General features: G+C 39.7%; 1 protein-coding gene across 1 annotated transcript in view; it reads right to left on the bottom strand.

Annotated features, from left to right (window-relative positions):
- CACNA2D3 (calcium voltage-gated channel auxiliary subunit alpha2delta 3) overlaps window positions 1-15,836 on the bottom strand; it is a 901,045-nt gene that overhangs the window by 222,118 nt on the left and 663,091 nt on the right. Inside the window, exon 14 of the mRNA XM_070359574.1 lies at window positions 14,126-14,143. Within this exon, the coding sequence (XP_070215675.1) occupies window positions 14,126-14,143 (18 nt within the window). The remainder of the gene's footprint in view (window positions 1-14,125; window positions 14,144-15,836) is intronic.

Raw genomic sequence — 15,836 nt, forward strand, 5'->3', positions numbered from 1 at the left:
CTAGGTTAAACATATTTGATTATCAGTATTTTGGATATTTTTTATAACAAGCTATTTAGAAAAAGCAAGGATTGTTATTTTTAATTGAGTTGATTCTTTCAGTGTAAGCAATATGAATTGTCTTTTATAATACTACTCAGATGATTTGTTTTCCTTTTAAAATCTAGACAAATTAAGAACACCAACCACTGTCTAGACTCCCATTTTGTACTGGCATTTTTTCAATATTCTTGTAAAATGCCTGAACCCTAAATAACTTAAGGCATTAAGAAAGTAGCAGTGAAAAATAATAAAGAAGCAGCAAACCTTCTAAGTAATATTTCCACCTTGCTTTGCATTTGATTGTCTTAATTGTCATAACTCAATCCTTGAAATGCTACATAAATGACACAATGCTTTTAAGCCAAGACTTTTCCTCTTTTTACAGAATCATTATTACCTTCATCTGAGATCTGGAGATTCTGAATTTCTATGGGATTCACTGTATTTTAAGTTGCCTAAATATAAAAGTAAACAGATTTCCCTCTTTGAACTTTAACTGCATCTTGTATGAACTAAAATGTTGAATTTGTTTGTTCTCTTTTTCTCTTTTTAACAACCTGAGGACAACTTTGTGAATGATAATGCTAGATACTGTTAGAACATCTGAATGAGAATCTCAAAATAACTTTTTTCTAATAAAGTTATCTCTACTCAGGAAAATTTTTTTGCTCTTTCTCCCCCCACCCAACCCCGCCCCAGTGTTTCAAAGATCTAAGTCATTAAGCAGGGACTACATTTTATGGGTAAACATCTAGACAGGAAGGATGCAGTCTTTGACCAGGGACATATATATAAGCAAACTCATGCACAAGAGAATATTACAGAGTAACATATCTGAAAGCTATCTTAGGGCACTGCTTTACAGTATACAACAGGCTTATTTCAGGAATCCTCAAAATAAGGAAACAGGAATTATTAGGGGCATTGGATTTTGGCTAATATTCATGATCAGCTATGCCACATAACTGAACACCACCGCCCTTCCCCACCCCCCAACTGTGGCCAAAGATTTGTATTTTTACAAACATGGCTTAGACGTCTCCCTAATGCCTGAAAACACAGCCAACAGTCAGGGCTTCAAGGCCCTGGGACAAACTCTTTCCCCTGTTTAAAGACCCCCTGAAATGCTGCTTCCTCCATAAAACCTTCCCTAACAAAGTGGAAATGGGAAACATATGTTCTCAAACTTCACTTGTTGTTCAGTCGCTTAGTCGTGTCCAACTCTTTGCGACCCCATGGACTGCAGCACACAAGACCTCCCTGTCCTTCACTATCTCCCAGAGTTTGCTCAAGCTTATTGCCATTGAGTTGGTTATGCCATACAACCATCTTGTCCTCTGTCACCTCCTTCTTCTCCTGCTCTCAATCTTTCCCACCATCAGGGTCTTTTCCAGTGAGTCAGCTCTTTGTATCAAGTGACCAAATTATGGGAGATTCAGTTTCAGCATCACTCCTTCCAATGAATATTTCTGATTTAGGATTAACTGGTTAGATCTCCTAACCAGTTAATTAACTGGTTAGGACTTTCAAGAGTCTTCTCTGGCACAATTTGAAAGCATCGATTCTTCGGCACTCAGCCTTCTTTATGGTCCAACTCTCACATCAGTACATAACTACTGGAAAAACCATAGCTTTGACTATACAGACCTTCATTGGCAAAGTGATGTCTCTGCTTTTTAAAATGCTGTCTAGGTTTGTCATAGCGTTCCTTCCAAGGAGCAAGCATCTTTTAATTTCATGGCTGCAGTCACAGTCCACAGTGATTTTAGAGCCCAAGAAAATAAAATCTGACACTGCTTCCACTTTCTCTCCAACTATTTGCCATGAAGTGATGGGAATGGATGCCAGGATCTTAAGTTTTTGAATGTTGAATTTTAAGACAGTTTTTTCACTCTCCTCTTTCACTCTCATCAAAAGGCTCTTTAGTTCCTCTTTGCTTTCTGCCATTCAGTTCAGTTCAGTTCAGTCGCTCAGTCATGTCTGACTCTTTGTGACCCCATGAACCGCAGCAAGCCAGGCCTCCCTGTCCATCACTAACTCCTGGAGTCCACACAAACCCATGTCCATCAAGTTGGTGATTCCATCCAACTATCTCATCCTCTGTCTTCCCCTTCTCCTCCTGCCCTCAATCTTTCCCAGCATCAGGGTCTTTTCAAATGAGTCAGCTCTTCGCATCAGGTGGCCAAAGTATTGGAGTTTCAGCTTCAACATCAGTCCTTCCAATGAACACCCAAGACTGATCTCCTTTAGAATGGACTGGTTGGATCTCCTTGCAGTCCAAGGGACTCTCAAGAGTCTTCTCCAATACCACAGTTCAAAAGCATCAATTCTTCAGCACTCAGCTTTCTTCACAGTCCAACTCTCACATCCATACATGACCACTGGAAAAACCATAGCCTTGACTAGATGGACCTTTGTTGGCAAAGTAATGTCTCTGCTTTTGAATATGCCATCTAGGTTGGTCATAACTTTCCTTCCAAGGAGTAAGCGTCTTTTAATTTCATGGCTGAAATCACCATCTGCAGTGATTTTGGAGCCCCCCAAAATAAAGTCTGACACTGTTTCCACTGTTTCCCCATCTATTTCCCATGAAGTGATGGGACCAGATGCCATGATCTTCGTTTTCTGAATGTTGAGCTTTAAGCCAACTTTTTCACTCTTCTCTTTTACCTTCCTCAAGAGGCTCTTTAGCTCCTCTTCACTTTCTGCCATAAGGGTGGTGTCATCTGCATATCTGAGGTTATTGATATTTCTCCCGGTAATCTTGATTCTAGCTTGTGCTTCTTCCAGCCCAGCGTTTCTCATGATGTACTCTGCATAGAAGTTAAATAAGCAGGGTGACAATATACAGCCTTGACATACTCCTTTTCCTATTTGGAACCAGTCTGTTGTTCCATGTCCAGTTCTAACTGTTGCTTCCTGACCTGCATACAGGTTTCTCAAGAGGCAGGTCAGGTGGTCTGGTATTCCCATCTCTTTCAGGATTTTCCACAGTTTATTGTGATCCACACAGTCAAAGGCTTTGGCATAGTCAATAAAGCAGAAATAGATGTTTTTCTGGAACTCTCTTGCTTTTTTAATGATCTAGTGGATGCTGGATTTCTGCCATTAGGCTGGTATCATCTGCATATTTGAGACTGTTGTTATTTTTCCCAGCAATCTTGATTCCAGCTTGTGATTCACCCAGTCCAGCATTTCACATGATGCATATAAGGTAAATAAGCAGGTTGACAATAGACAACCTTGATGTACTCTTTTTCCAATTTTAAACCAGTCCATTGTTCCATGTATAGTTCTAACTATTGCTTCTTGACCTGCATACAGGTTTCTCAGGGGACAGGTATGTTGATTGGGTATTCCCATCTCTTTAACAAGTTTTCAGTTTGTTGTGATTCATACAATCAAAGTTTTTCACGTAGTCAATGAAGTAGATGTTTTTCTGAAATTCCCTTGCTTTCTCTCGGATCCAACAGATGTTGGCAATTTGGCCTCTGGTTCCTCTGCCTTTTCTAAATCCAGCTTGTACATCTGGATGTTCTCAGTTCACATCCTGTTGAAGCTTAGCTTGAAGGATTTTGAGCATTACCTTCCTAGCATGTGAAGTGAGCACAACTGTATGGCAGTTTGTACATTTTTTGGTACTGCCCTTCTTTGGGATTGGAATGAAAACTGACCTTTTACAGTATGGCTACTGCTGAGTTTTCCAAATTTGCTGACATACTGAGTGCAGCACTTTAACAGCATCATCTTTTAGGATCTGAAAAAGTAGAGCTGGATTTCCATCACTTCCAGTAGCTTTGTTTGTAGTAATGGTTCCTAAGGTTCACTTGACTTCGCACTTCAGGATGTCTGGCTCTAAGTGAATGATCACACCATCATGGTTATCTAGGTCATTATGACCTACCTTTTTCATATAGTTCTTCTATGTATTATTGCCAGCTCTTCTTAATCTCTTCTGCTTCTGTCAGGTCCTTACCATTTCTGTCCTTTATTGTGACCATCTTTGCATGAAATGTTCCCTTCATATCTCCAGTTTTCTTGAAGAGATCTCCAGTCTCTTCCATTCTTTTGTTTCCCTTTATTTCTTTGCACTGTTCACTTAGTAGGCTTTCTTACTCAACTGAATGCAGAGTTTCAGAGAATAGCAAGGAGAGAAAAGAAAGTCTTCAAACTTCACCACAAAAATAATCATAAAAGCAACCTAAGATATAATCTAAGACCAAATTCGTGCTAACGGTTAATACAGCAAAGTCATTGAACTCCAGGGCTGGAAGCAAAGCTGGGGTTTCTGTGGAGCCTGTGAACTCTAAGGGCAGAGGCTGGGAATGGTTCCTCTCTTTATCCACAGAAAGGCACAGGGAGCCTGGTATGTAAGAATCTCTCAGCAAATGATCCTTGAATGAATTTATTCTAATCCTGACCTTTTATTTATTTTATAAATGAAGCTCAGAGAGGAGAATGAGTCACTGAGAATTGGTACTGGAATCTGAACACGACTCTGGGCTAGCGTTATCCATTTTATATTGTGCATCCTCTACTTGCTCTTGCCATCTTCTCTTAGGGTATCTTGCCTGCGATAATGAAGTCAAACTCAGACTGTAATGAGGGTCTGGGAGGCTGGTACCTGTATGCTGTTGCTGCTGATAGGGGCAAAAGTTTTATGACAGCACAGAGGTAAGGGGATCAGATCAGATCAGATCAGATCAGTCGCTCAGTTGTGTCCAACTCTTTGCGACCCCATGAATCGCAGCACGCCAGGCCTCTCTGTCCATCACCAACGCCCGGAGTTCACTCAGACTCACGTCCATCAAGTCAGGGATGCCATCCAACCATCTCATCCTCTGTCGTCCCCTTCTCCTCCTGCCCCTAATCCCTCCCAGCATCAGGGTCTTTTCCAATGAATTAACTCTTCGCATGAGGTGGCCAAAGTACTGGAGTTTCAGCTTTAGCATCATTCCTTCCAAAGAAATCCCAGGGCTGATCTCCTTCAGAATGGACTGGTTGGATCTCCTTGCAGTCCAAGGGACTCTCAAGAGTCTTCTCCAACACCACAGTCCAAAAGCATCAATTCTTCAGCACTCAGCTTTCTTCACAGTCCAACTCTCACATCCATACATGACCACTGGAAAAACCATAGCCTTGACTAGATGGACCTTTGTTGGCAAAGTAATGTCTCTGCTTTTGAATATGCTATCTAGGTTGGTCATAACTTTCCTTCCAAGGAGTAAACGTCTTTTAATTTCATGGCGGAAATCACCATCTGCAGTGATTTTGGAGCCCCCAAAAATAAAGTCTGACACTGTTTCTACTGTTTCCCCATCTATTTCCCATGAAGTGATGGGACCAGATGCCATGATCTTCGTTTTCTGAATGTTGAGCTTTAAGCCAACTTTTTCACTCTCCTCTTTCACTTTCATCAAGAGGCTCTTTAGTTCTTCTTCCCTTTCTGCCATAAGGGTGGTGTCATCTGCATATCTGAGGTGATTGATATTTCTCCCGGCAGTCTTGATTCCAGCTTGTGTTTCTTCCAGCCCAGCATTTCTCATGATGTACTCTGCATAGAAGTTAAATAAGCAGGGTGACAATATACAGCCTTGACGAACTCCTCTTCCTATTTGGAACCAGTCTGTTGTTCCATGTCCAGTTCTAACTGTTGCTTCCTGACCTGCATACAGGTTTCTCAAGAGGCAGGTCAGGTGGTCTGGTATTCCCATCTCTTTCAGGATTTTCCACAGTTTATTGTGATCCACACAGTCAAAGGCTTTGGCATAGTCAATAAAGCAGAAATAGATGTTTTTCTGGAACTCTCTTGCTTTTTCTATGATCCAGCGGATGTTGGCAATTTGATCTCTGGTTCCTCTGCCTTTTCTAAAACCAGCTTGAACATCAGGAAGTTCACAGTTCACATGTTGCTGAAGCCTGGCTTGGAGAATTTTGAGCATTACTTTACTAGCGTGTGAGATGAGTGCAATTGTGCAGTAGTTTGAGCATTCTTTGGCATTGCCTTTCTTTGGGATTGGAATGAAAACTGACCTTTTCCAGTCCTGTGGCCACTGCTGAACTTTCCAAATTTGCTGGCATATTGAGTGCAGCACTTTCACAGCATCATCTTTCAGGATTTGGAATAGCTCAACTGGAATTCCATCACCTCCACTAGCTTTGTTTGTAGTGAGGTAAGGGGAAAGGACTTTTAAAAAATAGTTTAGCTGAAGCCTATGATTTCCTTGGAAAGAAACACAGAGAGGAGAAATGAGCTACAGAAGCAAATAGGCCTGAATTATCTCTGAACAAATAACTCAAAATTGTTGAGTCATTTTGTATTTATTCATCCTTCCATCTATCCATCCACCTATTCACCCAGTGATGTTTTACTTCCAAACTTGTCTTGCTATTACTGAACCCTGCTTTAAACATTTAACATCTGTATAGCACTAAATTTAACCCTGGTGAAGTGTCTACAAGCCATCTTACAGTTGAGTCAATTAAAGATAAAGGGGAAGGTACCTTGCTCTAGGTCACAAAAGGCAGGAGGGTGCAGATTTGTGCCTTGGCCTACCTGAAACTACAGTCCCTGAGCAAATCATTCTACCCTCAGCCTCCTGTTTTCAGGGTACAAAGACAAATGATATGTTTTGCCTTAAGGATCTTGGACTGTGGTAAAAGAGGCAACCAAGCAACTCATCTCTAAAAGGAGTAACTCCAAGAGTTTGGGGGAGGATTAAATAGAATTATGGATGTAAAGCACCTAATACAGTGCCTGACACATCCAATAAGTGCAACTGATCTCATAACAACCATGCTAGGTTAGGGAGAGAAGTCCTTAAGCTTCTCTGAAATCCATCCACTGCTCTCCCAAACTTGAACGTCATCTATCTCTGCATTCAAATTACATATACAAAATTAAAAAAAAAAATTTCTCCTTTATCCCATGACTTAGATAACATGCTTTAGAAAGTAGTTCAAGGTGGTGGTAGTTGGCACTGCAAATATTAAAGAAGGTAGGGAATGATGCACAATGGGAAGGAAATTGTTAGAGAGGAAGGAGGTCAGGAACGAAAGGAGAGATGCTTCAGAAGCACCCAGCCAAATCATCTAATGTGTCCCAGCCCTGGGCAAACAAGGATGGGTCCAATCCAAGCACACAGGGCTCATGATTCAGCGAGTGGTTCAGTTCCATTAGTCATTTCTGGAAAAAGAAAGTCCATACCATGGCATTAGTCCTTTGCCTGACATTTTTCTACCTCATGAAACTAGGATGGGTTTTCCAAAATCCTTCCAGCTAATTTGAAGGGATAAACATCTAACTTTCTGCTTTTGGACTTCTCAGTAGTTTTGCTGTACATGATTGCACAATTGCTCCAGTTTACCCCAGAGGGTCATTTCAGTTGAATCCTTTGGCACGAGATGTGTGGAAGCTTGTACAGAGCCATCCCTCCAGTTCTCACGGAACTGGGCTGTATTGGATATATACCCATTAATTGGGGGTGTGACCTGGGACTAATGTGACAGGAAAAAGGATCAGGGGGCTGAACTATGATCAGATCAACAGATACGTGATTTTAATACAAAAAACTGAAAAGGCAAACCAGTTTTCCAACTTTAATATGCAGAAACAATAAAAGTAGACAAATTTTGTTGGTGCAAATTAGAATTGTTTCTATCAAAAAATTATGCCAAAAAAGTGATGAAGATAAAGGCTATGCCTGTGAATACACAGTGCAAGTATAGGTTTTCTCTAGAGTAAGTCATGAGAATGACCTACTACACCTGCCACTCAGGAAATCCCCTAAAGTGAAGAACTATAGTGTCAGATTAAAATCACTCATGGTGATTCGCCACTGATTTAATATAGATTTGACTTGGATTTATATGTTGACATAGATTTATTTAGCTTTCAAATCAATCACTGAATTATATTGATTTTGCTTAGTCCTGTGTTGAAATGCTGTTCATTGAGTGTTCTCTCTCTCTTCCTAGCCTCTCTGAGATAATGGAAACATAGTAACACAATCAGAAAAAAAAAAAGTGTTCTGGCTCAAGTTCACACATTCTAGTTTGCTTAATTCTTTACTTCATTAAGCTACTCCATACAGCTGTCCTTTAAATGATACACTTTTCCAGGGTCTTGATCAATAAAGTGTAGATTTATTTACTGATGTTTCAGGAAATACATCTCGTATATAGTGATAGACACTGGTGTTCTAAGTCTATCAATAAATACAGGGGTAACCTCAAAATGTCAGTCCAATTTTGAGTTCAATATCAATTGAGGATCAGTAAGAATGACCTACAGAATTGCATCTAGAAGCAAGGAAATCAGAATATCCAGTGTCCAGGAATATCCTCTCTAAGATTAATATGGATTATGCTGACATTAATGGCACAATATTGCCATTCACTGGGCTTTGTAAAATAAATTTTCTCAATCCTCTGCCTTCCTTTCTGTATGGAAAGAAAGGTATATAAATTTCTTTGGGGGGGATGTAGGAACAATTTAAAATAAGCTTTAAAATCCCACTATTTTTATTCAGATGTTTTTTGACTTTCAAAAGAAAAGGCAGTTTCATTTTAGCAATGTTGTGAGTAGAGTTTGCATTGTTTCAACACCTCAAGAGAATCATATTTTATAGTTGTGCTTGATTTAAATAAATGATAGAAGACATTCACATCTTAACTAAAGGAGGATTTTTTGAAAGAAGACTTTAAATTTCTAAGACACTAAAAAGTAAGTCTGGGACTAGAAAGCGCTGATACACGTATGGGATTTTAAAATCAATTCTCAGGTTTTCTACTTTATAATATCTAGTCTTTTTTTAACACAAAGTATACCAGTGTTTTAAAACCATTTCTGCTTTATTTGTATCGAATATGTCTCTATTGAACAAGGCATGGACTAGCATTAGCAGCAGTATTTCACTGAATTAAGCACTCATCACAGGTGGGCCCTGGAAAGTGCTGCTCATGTACTTCTCTGTTGTCACTTTGTTCTCTTCCTTATTATAAAACAGTACATAAATGCTATAAAAGTTCAAATATATCTGAAAATGGGTACAACTTGAACACTTTTTCCCAGATACACAAAAAAGATATATTATAAAGTTGTTTAAATTTAACAAATCATTTCCTCTAAATAAGAAATGCAAATAGCATCCTGCTCCCAAAATAGAGCTCTCTGGTCCCCCCTTAGCCCATATGGGGCTTCAGCCAGAGCCCCAGTGCACTCTTCTGAGGGTCATCCCGCCATCAGGAAGCCATGCACTTTTAATCTGAGGGTTTTGCATTCATTTCTTTATGGTCTGAAACACACAGTTTAACAGGGCCAATGGGAAAGGGACTGGCCATGATTCACATAAGGCTTCCCAGGTGGCTCAGTTAAAGAATCCACCTTCAAAGCAGGAGACACAGGAGACTTGTGTTTGATCCCTGGGTGGGTAAGAGCCCCTGGAGGAGGAAATAGCAACCCACTCCAGTATTCGTGCCCTGGAAAAGACTCACGTGGCTGTGAACCTTGCAAAGTTTACCTCCTGTCATAGCAACAGGGCAGCTTCTCTGGAATGCCATAGATACACTCGTACAGAACTACCACAAAGAAGAAAATGCTCAGTTCTGTGATCATCATTGTGGTGGAACAATATGTTGTAACTGAGGTCTCCACAGACTCCATCACTCTGACCACGGGGGGAGCTGAAGTGATTGAGCTTGCTCCCGTTTCTCCTTCCCTTGCCTTATCCACAAAATAAATCTACTAGTTTAAGTCATAGCTCATTGTACTGCTACCGTTTTTCCGACTCTTGGGTTTAGTCAGTTTTAACAGCCCCAGCTCGATAATGCATATAAAAGATGCCTGCATGTGTTCTTATAAGAGTAAATGATGAGGGAGAAAACAGAATCATCAAAACAAAATATAATAGCTACACAGAAAGCCAGTCAAGGTAAAAGCAAATGAGTCATAAACCAGACCCAAACGTAAATAGCTATCACCTCTCCATTTTGCACTTCATTTGCATCCATTTAGCCGCTTATATAACTGTAATGAAACACTAAAATCACTAGACCTACAGTTCTCTGAAAACAGCAGCTTTGCAAACTTTCAATTTTCTATTTTCAACAAGTCAACATTTCAAAGTGCAGAAGTTAAATGAGACAAGGAATGATAAATGATGCTCCACAATTGCTGAAATCTGATTACACTGAGATAAGAGCTGGCCAAATTCTACTCGCATGAGTTTACACCTGAAGAACAAGAAGAAAGAAAGGAAGAAAGGAAAGAAGTCTTTAGATAAATGATTGCTTCCATTTATTCCTCCTAAATATAATATAAACAAGGATATAAAGAAAATGCAAATGGATTCAGGATCCCATTTATACTTAGGGGGAGAGATTAATAAAACAGTCCCATCCTGAAAGAAAAACCAAAAATCGACCTCCATTTAAGAAGCTAATTTATGCACTCCTGAGTCCTCATACAAGTTAAGCAGCACAGAATATCACAGCAGGCATAGAACAACAGATCTCAAACCCTGCTGTGTTTGTTCAAGAAGGCAAGTGAAGCTATTCCTAACAGGAAACAAAACACATGGTCTGGCTATTAAACAGGGATCGTTTTGCCATACTGTAGAGCTCTGACTCCATCAATTGCTGTTCCAAACAGGATTAGAGATGTGTTTTTCTTTAACTATGGTTTTGAGAAAAATGCTTATGCCTGCTCTGAATTTTCAAGCCTATATTAACTAATATGATGCCAGGCAAGACACAGAGTACCTTCAAGACCTTCAAGACACTGTCTTTGAGAAACTCCAAATTTGTGTAAAGACAACATAAAATGAAGGGAAAGGTGCACCTGTATTGAAAAGTTAAGCACATAAACAGCCAAATTTGAAATGCCCCAAAAGTGTTTATTTTCTTTTAAGTATTCAAGGCTCCATGTTACAGAGATTAAGTTAATCACACAGTGAACAACTGATGTCTAGTTCCTATAGACAGAACCTACTTAGATGAATATGCAGTTTGAAAACTGGACTGTTTTTGTGACTACCGAATATACATTTGCAAACAACTCTGGGCAATTCTGTTATTATTATAAAATGGAATCTCCCAGACATTTTCGTAGACGTCAAGAATAATATAAGAGAAAAAATGCAAACTGTTGTACTGTTCTACAAAATATGGACCTTTCTCCATTATTGAACTCAAGAACAATGTATCCAAAGGAGAAAGTGGTTCAATTTTCACTAAAAAGAACAGATTTGTATTGGCCTGAAGGCTTCAGGTCTGTATTGCTACAAGTTTTTTAACCAAGACTTCAGAACACTGCCTATGTATTTGGTGAAAATATTTATTGATCAAGTTTATAACCAGTTAGTATACTATCACTCCTACTTTGTATTAAGGGTTAAAATTTATAGAATCTAGAAATTATCTCAGAGGTGTTTAAGAATCAAAGGAAAAATAAAACCTTTTTTTTTTTTTTTTTTTTTGGTGCAAACCATTGTTCTAGAAAATAGCCAACAGGGTTAGAATATTTGGAAAACTCTCAAATTATTAGAATCACAAAAATGATAATTTATAGACAACAATCATTAATTACTGCTACACATAAGAGGGATATCCAAATGGGACATTTTTAGTTGTAGATCAGCCAAGAGATTAAAATAAGCATGTTTACAGAGACATAACTATTTAAAATATTTATAGAGAAAACAGTTGCAGATGATTCAAAGAGAGATTCCAACAAAAACACAGCACAAATGTAGACACCATATGGTTCAACGTATGCACTCATGACCTCATGTGAAAAGCCGGCCAAAGACACAGCAGCTGGAGATACCTCCCTTTTACCCACAGAACAACAAACTCTTGGGTTTGGAAGGGACTAATTATAATCATGTACATGGATGAGTGAAATCTATGGGTAATGTCAAAGTCTTCGGGAAGAAATCTCTCAAAACAATTGTTTCTGAAAGCCTTTGCTTTGTTGGGGTTTCAAATTCAGTCTCCCTTTCTTTCTGACTCCATCTAGGCAATTCAGGCAGGTGATACACAGTTTTAATGAAAGAAGAGAAGCATCACATTCTTTCTGGGCTCTTTTGTCATATCTTGATAATTCATTAGCAAGATAATTATTTGAGGGGAACTGATGCTTGTAAGAACTTTCTATCAAAAGCCTTTGGTAACACTGGGGAGGGGAAGGGAAGGAACGTGAGGGGCAGGTATGCTCATACATCATCTACTGAGACCAGTGGTCCTGAGGGGAATGCTTTCAGTCTGCAATGTGCCTCTCCTCAAACCACCTCAGCTTCCAGCCTAGATCCCCAAGGTTTACAGTCAAACTCCTCCAAAGAGCTGAACTGCCCAGAAACTATCCAAAGAGTTCTGAAATCATTTCACACAAGACCCCTCTAATTTTTTGTTTAAAATAAACACCTTTCTCTGTCTTAATTGAAAGAAGACAATTTGTAGCCACAGTGAGGAAGGGAAGGCAGGGTTATTTTTTGTCATCCAGGGCTGCAGAACAAGTCTGTTGGGCAGTATAACATCTCTGGGACAGAGGAAAAGCCACTGGAGCATCTTCCTCACTTTTGAACTTTCTATGACCATAAATAATAATGTGCTTCACTCTGCAGGGCATGTAATGTGAGTCAAGATATGACAATAGAAGAAAAGAGTGATGAGCTAAGTGCTATTGAGAACTCATATGGCCCAGCAACATTTGTTATTACCATATTCTGTGCTGGTTTGTTTTGAACTTTGTTTTAAAATTCCATGGCTGATGACACTTCAAATTCATGAGGAATCTTCTATAACAGAATGCTTTTGTCTATGGATTAGTGGAAATTTGATGAATAAGTACCAGTAAGTTGAGGCCAGTCCATTTTTAGATACTCAGTTTAAGTCTTTGCAAAGAAATTTCTAATGTGGGCAATTAAGCAAGCATAACCTATCAAAGATGCCAAGCCTTCCAGATAATGTGGAATTCTGACCATATATTTACCCTGGAAGCTCTTGCTCTACTCAAATACTTTAACTTTTAATGAAGTGTTCAGTCCTTTTGTGATGGCACTGAAGTGTAATCAAACATCACCACAAGCCAAGTCACACACTAGCATGTCTTGCCTTGTTTAAATATCTCAAACGTATTTGAGTAACTGTGTAATGATTTCTAGGCCTCTGGTTGTCCATATGGTCTGAACAGACTGTCTTTTGTAGAGCAGTTGTGCTATCTTAGTGAGACAAAACCAAATCATCTCTGCTCCAAAGTGGAGAGCTTAGGAGGGTCAGATTAAGTTGGTGCCTTACCTCAACTCTTGAAACCAACTCACATTATAGCCCCAGAAATTGCTCTGTTGTCTGAAAATCTTGCTTGCATTTGTGAAATACACAGGAACCACACACCAAGCATCATGTGATATGTACTCTGCCACAACTGTCCTTAGGATGCAGTGACAAGCCATGGATGATACAACAAAGCCAGCACTGCAACCACACGTAATCGTTCTGGACAGCAAACACTCTACATGGTGGCACCACTTCATCTCAGACAGATAATAAGGATCAGTGAAAGGGTCTGACTGTTGGCAAGAACTCTGCTCTAATGCTCTCTGGGTGGTATGGGTATTGAGACAAGCAAGGTAGCTGCTGATTTTTCAATTAATGAAACTTAAGGGGAGTTTTAGGGATTTGGCTTAAGAGCTCAGAAACTAAAATAATTACTGGGCCTTAATAATTATTCACATTATCTCCCGAGGAAAGTATCCCAGGGACAATCTGAAATGTTATGTTGGAAGGAATGTGACAAACTTATTCTTCAGCTATTATTTGCGAATTCTTAGCAAAATGGTTGAGCACAGATTCATCCCCAAACCAATGGCCACCAAAGGGCTTTCTGGTGGGATTCATTTGGCAAAGGGCTAGTGGACAGTCAAGTCTGTGGGTCTTTCTGCTCCTGTCCAACTTCAGGCTCCTGAAGTCCTAAGAGGAAAACCATTTCACTGGTCATGAACAACACCGAACGCACAAGACCATGGAGGCATGCATGATTCGTGAGTTCTGGGGATGACTGGAATGTGATGGAAAAGAGTTTTACCTTTTGTGCCTGAGGGAGCTGAAAAATAAGGAGAAAAAAGAAAAAAAAATCATTATATAAGAAGTGAAGATTAACTGTAAAACTTCATTTGGCTGTCATTGGCAAATGGAAGGACCAAAATGGGGAGGAAAATAACAACCAAAGCCAAGTCATTTCCCCACATAAAGTTATGGTGTTGATTATTTCACCTGCTACCTTAAGTCTTAGTGTCAAGAGATAATCTGTGACTTTGACAGTGCATGTATTGGGTAGTTTTTGGTAGCCTTCTGCAAAGCTGGACCTGAGGTTCTTCTGTCCGGTGATCAAAAGCACTATGAAAGTGCTTCCATAGGAACAGAGAGCAGTTCCTTCTTCCTGTATGCCGACAGTTCCCTATTGCTGAGGACTGTCCAGAGACATGTGGGGCTGTCAAAACCTGGGGCCCGGGAGGGAATAAGAGCTACTGGCCTCTGGTGGGTAGAAACCAGGCATTCTGCTAAACTTCCTAGAATGCACAGAACAGCCCCCATTACCATATGTAGTGGTAGAATTACACGGCCCATACGCCCACCGTGCCAAAGCTGAGACGCTCTGCTGTACACAGAGGCAAGACCATTTGAAGAACGTCACTTAATTTAAAGCCAGTTTTTCTTGCTTTGCAGCACAGTAACTGTTCCCTTTATTGCTGGTTAAGGAAGCATGCACAAGAATCCATGCATATAAAGTAAGGCTGATACTCTAAGAACAATGAAAAGGCAGTCAGTCAATAAATAAAATAAGACATAATAGCTATGCCAACAGCACAGGGAAGGGACTGAGATTATAGGTATGCGGAAAAAGATTGAATACTTAGGAGACATATTTATCTATTTTTCTACAGTGAGACTTTTAAGCTGTGGTTTAGTGTCATGGTGTTTGTAATTGCCATTACAGCGTGCAGTGTTTTGAAAAGCAATTTTCTAATCTGGAATGGAATTAACATTATCCATATATTAAATACCAAATGTAAGAATTACATCATTTTCAAGTCTTTTCATAGAGACTAACAAGTGTGAACTTTATCAAGTGTGAACTTGTCAGCCGGCACAGTGTTAAGACCTTTATTTGCATCACCCCCCTAAGTCACAATAACCCAATACTAGGTTCTCTTTATTATCCTCATTTTACAGGTGAGAAATACAATGACATTGAGACATTATGTAATTATATGATGTTCCATAGAAAGTAAATTTGAGGAGGGGCAGGTATCTGACTTTCAGTCAGTTCAGTTGCTCAGTCGTGTCCGACTCTGCGACCCCAAATACTGCAGCACACCAGGCTTCTCTGTCCATTTGACTTTAGAATGTACAAATTCAATTCAACTCACATGTTAAAAATGGCCACAAACACTTGGGAATTATGCCAACAAACTCTCTATGTCTCTAGAGTTTGTAACACTGGAACTGCCAGAATATGAAAGATAACGAAACCAGGCATCCTATGGTCTGAACCTCCTTCCTGCCTTTCCCATTCTTTTGTCCCTGTGAAGAATACTCTGTCTTCACAGACACTAAGACTGGGGCTTTCTTGAACCTATCATATGGCCCTGCCCCGTGGATGGAGCCCAATAAAAGATCAAAGGGATAAACTCAAACCAACAAGGTGTCTTGTATCTCATAGATGCTCCAGAATGGTCCAGAGAATGTCCTCAAAAGGCAGACCCCACCCGCCCAACAACCAATTTCCAAGCACT

Source organism: Bos mutus, chromosome 22 (genome assembly GCF_027580195.1).
Source record: "Bos mutus isolate GX-2022 chromosome 22, NWIPB_WYAK_1.1, whole genome shotgun sequence".
In the NCBI taxonomy this organism is placed as follows: Eukaryota; Metazoa; Chordata; class Mammalia; order Artiodactyla; family Bovidae; genus Bos; species Bos mutus.